This window comes from Macrobrachium nipponense, chromosome 34, assembly GCF_015104395.2.
Source record: "Macrobrachium nipponense isolate FS-2020 chromosome 34, ASM1510439v2, whole genome shotgun sequence".
NCBI lineage: Eukaryota > Metazoa > Arthropoda > Malacostraca > Decapoda > Palaemonidae > Macrobrachium > Macrobrachium nipponense.
This window is the reverse complement of record NC_061095.1, coordinates 21,077,273-21,083,597: the sequence shown is the minus strand read 5'-3', so window position 1 is coordinate 21,083,597 and position 6,325 is coordinate 21,077,273. Positions and strand designations below refer to the sequence as shown.

The 6,325-nt window shown below is 35.1% G+C and overlaps 1 protein-coding gene across 1 annotated transcript; it reads right to left on the bottom strand.

Annotated features, from left to right (window-relative positions):
* Window positions 1-1,317: 1,317 nt before the first annotated feature.
* Window positions 1,318-4,058, bottom strand: LOC135207664 (uncharacterized). Its single transcript, XM_064239511.1, has 3 exons — window positions 3,819-4,058; window positions 3,382-3,495; window positions 1,318-2,515 (listed from the first exon to the last, which is right to left on the bottom strand). The coding sequence occupies exons 1-3, from the start codon at window positions 3,878-3,880 to the stop codon at window positions 1,585-1,587; spliced, it is 1,107 nt and encodes a 368-aa protein (XP_064095581.1). The 5' UTR covers window positions 3,881-4,058; the 3' UTR covers window positions 1,318-1,584.
* Window positions 4,059-6,325: the final 2,267 nt, after the last annotated feature.

Below are 6,325 nucleotides of genomic sequence, written 5' to 3'. Positions count from 1 at the left end.
GTCTGGATGGAAATAGACCCTCTCGGATATTAGAACCAATCAGAGCGTGTTTTGGAGCGGTGACGTCGTGAGACTCCGCCCTCCTAGCGCTACTCCGTATACGCTTTTCTTAATTCTTGCAGAAGCACCAGTTATATAAATCTTTATATAATAGGTTTATATTGGTAAAATATAGTTATTATAGATGTATACAGAAAATATGTATCAAATATGTTGTACCAGCTAATATTTACGCTGGCGTTTATGCTTTTAAGTTACTGAGATATGCATATGGGACCATTGCTCAATGAAAGACGCAGAAAGCCATGCCCATGGCAATCAGCCGCTTCATTACATAATAATTCATGCAGAAGCACCAGTTTTGAGAATATAATCTTGTGAGAGGTTATAGTATTGGTTAAATTAATTAATTAAATAAAGTACCGAGATACGCAAGGCATATGGCTGGCAACATTGCTCAATGAAACACACCAGAAGGGCTATGATCCCATGTCAATCAGCTGTTTCGTTACGTAATACTTCACCCGTTGAAAATGACTTTACTTATATTGGCCTCGACAGGAGGATTATGATCCCCTGGCAATCAGCTGTTTCGTTACGTAATACTTTACCCATTGACAAAATGACTCAACTACTCATATTGGCCTCGACACTTAGGCATTTAGTACATGAAGTAGGCTGGCAGTTTAAAATTTTGTTACTTTGAATTTTATTTGGAACCAATGTACCCTTCAAAATGCACAAATTTTGCCCTGTTGATCATATATATGTCTTCTGCAAGTTGATTTGTTCTTTGTTGCTTATATACATATATATTTTCTATTGTTGTTTTGTAGTTTTGACTCAATGTTTTTGAAATGTACATATTTAGTCAGGTTAGGCTAGAATACGGATGGTATTCATGTTCGGAAGTATAGTACATGGTGTGAGACAGGAAAAATAGACCTTTATTTTAGTTGCTAGGGTAAATCTATGTTGCAATAAAAAAAAAGCATATTCTTTTAATAATATCCGACGGAAATGAGTAGCAAATTCATTCTAGTCAAAGAAAAAATATATCAGAAAAATGTTCAATTTGCACAGATATATAATAAAGCACAAATTTACGCGGTGTTTACAACCAAGGCCATGCTCAGGTTTTGTTTGTGCAGATATCATAAACTATGCAAAATTATTGCTTTGCTTATATTATACATATTACCATTGCAGCCTCGAATACGAAAAAGCTTTCCTTTGGTGATATTTTATTGTAAATTTTAAAATCAACTGCATAGCTTGGAATATAAGGGGAAAAAATCAAATTATTTACAAAAGATTATTTTATACAAAAGTTTATTATATACAAAAGATTACTCACATTGTACATCATACCAAAGTTGATTAACTCCAAACTGCACAGTTCCATTGTCAACCAGATACAATAAAAATCGAATAATTCATGTCTTAAGAGCTATAATAAACACATAAAATTAATACGTTGCCTTAACACTAATCAACAACTATTGTGAAATGTGAGAAATATGAATTCGAAAATAGTCCATTTGAATCAAATATATGCCAATAAAAAAAATAAAAAAAATTCACTTAATGATTTGTGCCATGAGATTTCCCATTGGCCACGTTGCTGGAAATGTTGCGAGCCAAATTACGGGGACGTTTAGGTTGTGAAGACACAGCACCTGTCGGATGACGGCCTTTACACAGCGGTGCAGCTCCCCTTGGCCTGCCAGTTGAGCGTCTTGCGATGGAGGTTGGCTGACAAGGTATCTTACCTCGCCCAGCTCCACCATTCCTTATTGCACTTCCTGTGCAATGCAGCAAACTATTCAACTGGTTTGCAGTTTTTACGGAATCCAGGTGCCTGAGGAACTTCTTCAGTGCTAGGTCTGTATCGCTATTTCCATAGCGCGCGCTGACTCTAACTATGGCATCTGCAACATCATGTGATATTTTTCTAGAGGCAAAATCATCATCATCTGAAGATGACATTGTCTCTGTTATAGAAATTGGATCCTGTGGCTCCTCTTTCATATCCAGATTTTCTGTCCTCTCACTAACAATTTCTTTTATATCTGCCTTGCCAGTGATCTCAAACCCACCATCCTCATTCAACTTTCTAAAAAATGCCACATGAGGGACCTTCTCTTGGCCCACAGCCAAAACTGCTAATCGATGGCGACTTTCACTGCTACTTAAAAATTGCTGGGGCACAGCTGTCATGCTAAACTCGGCACATGCAATTTGGTGCTTGCAAATAGCACCAGTTTGGCCTTGCATGCAAGAGCATAGTCCAATTTCAAGGTCTATATCATATTTTATGGTTGGATCAGATTCGCTCTGTACTTTATATTTAGAATTGCCAACCAATTCAACGCTGTCTAATGCAACCTTGGTCGAGATTATTGGCTTTACATGCCGCCTACTCAAGGCCACATCGACCAATCGTTGCCTCATGTATACATCGAAAATCTCGACCATAAACATAAGTAGCTGGGCCGTGTTGTATGCCTTGCATCTGAAAAAAAAAAAAAAATGAAGAAGCAATCCAAACTGTTTGATACAGTACAACTAAAACTAGGGCAGTCTGTTACAAAAATTAATGCAGTTTAACCTGAACTTTTGCCAGCATAGTTTTAAATATATACAGAATTTTTTTTTCTTAAATTTTGCCAGCATGGGTTTAAATATGTCCCTTTTCTCTCTCTTTCAAGGTAAGACATTTCCATAAAAAATGAGTTTCTACACTTACTGACAAATCATGTTTGCCAGATCAATCAATAAAATTAACTGCAAAACATCCAGAGACCTTTGAACCATAGTATTTTCATTGCAGTATAGAGGTTTTAAATTAAACTGGAGCAACTCTCAGCTATTTGGATACCACTTTTTCTTTCCTGTTCCTTTCAATATGCATACTATTGAGCAGTTTTTCAAAAATTTTATGCCAATATAATTTTTATTATTATTATTATTATTATTATTATTATTATTATTATTATTATTATTATTATTATTATGTAGTGTCTAAAACAAAACACACAGAGAGAGAGAGAGAGAGAGAGAGAGAGAGAGAGAGAGAGAGAGAGAGAGAGAGAGATACACTTCACACTCTCCTAAGATCACAGCCCACCAATTTCAGCAAGAGGTCATGGCAACTATCAAGGCAGGTAGTTTCATCACTTGCTTAGTGGGAGAACTTCAGTTTTGTGAAATTTCATAGTAATAACATCAACCCAACTCCAACCCACCCTCAGCAACTCTCGAGGAAAGTAAAAACGTAGCATCAGTTAACACACGCGACTCATTAAGTATCAGTATATGTACTTTCTTAAATAATGTAATGACAAATATTACCTGTATAATGTACTTATGAATCCTTACCTACTGAGAACAATATCCTTGATTATGCACATTGTTGACTCGCAGAAATTATTTGTACCAGCTCGAAAAGCTATTGCCCAATCTTCCTTCCTTTCAACCAAGGATGCCACATAACTGAAAGTTAAGAAAATATGCTCATTAAAAAAATATTTAAATATGCCAAAAGGAAATTAAAAATGGTTAATTAAACAGCAGGACATACAAAATTGCAATCTGAAAAGTAAACTTAGTGATAGAATCAATTTTCTTTTCAATTCTGTTCAACTCTTCATTCAAAAGGATCAAAGACCTTGGATTTCATACCAACTTGTTGAATTATAAACAATGGGGACTGACTTTACACTTTAATGAATTATAAAAAAAAGGACATTTATAGGGACAGATGGCTGAAGCAATAGTGCACTGAATGCTTCTAAAACTGGACTATTTCACATTACCTTTTGAAAATAGGATATGTAGCCATGAGAGAAACAGGATTGGAGAGTCTGCCACACCTCATTAAACTCTGCTTTTTGAACTAGCATAAACAAGACTTTTCATGGCAGCCATAAGGTCTTGACGATTATCCTTTTGAATTCTATGTTTAGAATCCAATAGCCAACGCCATACCTGCTGAAGCAGGTGGAAAATACATAGAAAACGGTTTGCTGTGGGCCAAGTTGCAGCTAGACTTTTTCTTTCAGCTTCACAGTTGTCAGTCATGAATGAACTGTGGAGTCCCTCTGCCATAGAAAGCACATTCACCTAGCATCTCCTTAATCATACCAAAGCCTGCCAAGCACAAACAGAACATTAAATATAAAATTTTATAGAAAATATTATTACTTGTATGGATGTTAACAAACAGAATTATAAATTAAATCGTCATATTTGCATTATCTGTAATATACAATGGCCTAGTTGGGCACAAGCACCTTCTTACTAAATGCATTTTGTACTGTATATGTGTAAAACATTATGCAAATACTTCATTAAATTTTGTTTACCAAAGAAGAGTAAGGAAAAAAAGTAGACTAACAAAATTCTTGGAGGTGACTGTGCTTGTCACCAGGAAAGTAGTATCACTTAAAGAGGAATACAAATTAAATTTTTGCTTAGGAAAATATATATTGTATGTACTGAACTTACATTACCATCAAAGCAAAGTCAACAATTAGAAAAGATTTTCAAGAGGTTAGGAGAGTTCTGAGTGAAGGTAGGAATCTAGTGATAGAATACCTGTAGTCGTTAGAGTGAAGTGCAGTATTAGGATGAAAGTATGGAGCAGACCCATATGCAATACAATAAGTCATAAGTGGCTCCCCCAAAAATCCCAGGGTCCTCGTAGTGAGCATGGATTTGTATTTGAAAGGAAAGCATACTATTTTAGTCATAAAAAATTTTCCTAACATGCCTCTGAAAAAGTTAACATACGCAAAAATAGAATAAAGAGTAAAATCCTTCATGTAAACTACAAACCTCTGGTCAATGTTACTTGATCTTGGCATGATGTGAACAACACAGCCAAAGGAACAGCACCAGCTGTGGTCCTGCACAAATAAAAGGTATGATAGCTGTGTTCAGTTGGTCTACAGATCCTGTGGCATCCACAAAAACAACTTCCGAGGCTTCTCTTAGATGTTCATGAACCCCTCTTTCATGAAGGGAGTTACCAAAAACACACAGAATGTTCATCGTTGTGTTCAGCTTTTAATCTGTACCTTCTGGGTTGTCAGCTGCATACTTGTGGATAGCATTAAAACATAGACAACGTGTTCAATCCACAATGTTGTTCTTTTACCATTGGGTCCGCATATATTCCACAGATTTGAGAGATGGATTGACAGATTTGTTTGCTTGTCCTCTCAAATCATCAACCAAATCTAATTTCATAAGATGGTGTCTGTGAGCCATCGCTGTTGTCATACCTGTAAATATTCTAATGTAGCTGACAATCGCATTCCAACACAAAAATAAACCACCTTAATATAGAAGTTATGATACACATACATATTTTCATATCAAGATCTCAGTGCTTATAATATCTACTGCATTCACCGCCACCTTGGAAAGAGTCAAAACTTGGCTAAGATTATCATTCTAAAATAATAGTAACTACAGTAACATCATTACTGCATTGTCCTCAGTATTCATGCAATCACTGATCCGGTGATCAAGGAAATCACATTTTGAGGCCCCCAAACATGAATATTATCGAAGAACTACTTACATTTCAATCATGGTACTGATTCAATTAATTTTATTGTATAATAATAACATCTTTGAGTTAGTCTATTCGGGAGTAATGCCGAATAAAAGCACAAAAATGCAAGGCAAATCTTTTTGAAGTAGCTAATTATATAAATAAATCATTAGTTATGCCATTTGCAGTTTTAGATGGTAAAAGGCAGTTAATTTACTTTCATATATATCGACACTACAAATTTTGAAAAAGGGCAGCCCTCAAAAGTGTGATATCAGCCTTAGCAATATGTCTAGGAATTACAGTACTTAATTTGTTCACGACTTCCAAGGGAAAGAGCTGTTGCATGTGTGACCGGGTAGTGAGAATTTCTGAAAAAAGGATATGAATATGGGATAAACATTATACATCAATAAACACAAACAAATTATGGGATAACATTATACATCAATAAACACAAACAGACTATAATTTCTACATTCCTATAAAGGCCTATATGCACTAAAGTGACATTATCAGCAGAGTTAACGTTATTTGTTCAGTATAATCAATATTAAATACCATGTGAAATTTTACAAACAATATAATTTGACATTGAGGTTTCTAGCTGAATTTAATTCCACTAGATAATTATTATAGTAAAATTCTTTTACAAAAACTTTGAAACAGGTAAATACAAGAACATTACACTAAGTTTGACTGCCTTTCAAGAAAAATGTTATTTTACCTTGCTCAAAGTATCTCTCAAATGATCTCGGGTAC

What these genes read in the sequence shown, in the direction of transcription:
- LOC135207664 (XM_064239511.1), bottom strand. Translation starts at nt 3,880, where the DNA reads ATGAGGTGTGGCAGACTCTCCAATCCTGTTTCTCTCATGGCTACATAT. An exon ending in ACATATCCTATTTTCAAAAG is followed by an intron (nt 3,496 to 3,818) that starts GTAATGTGAAAT and finishes CTTAACTTTCAG; the next exon opens with TTATGTGGCATCCTTGGTTG. An exon ending in AAGGATATTGTTCTCAGTAG is followed by an intron (nt 2,516 to 3,381) that starts GTAAGGATTCAT and finishes TTTTTTTTTCAG; the next exon opens with ATGCAAGGCATACAACACGG.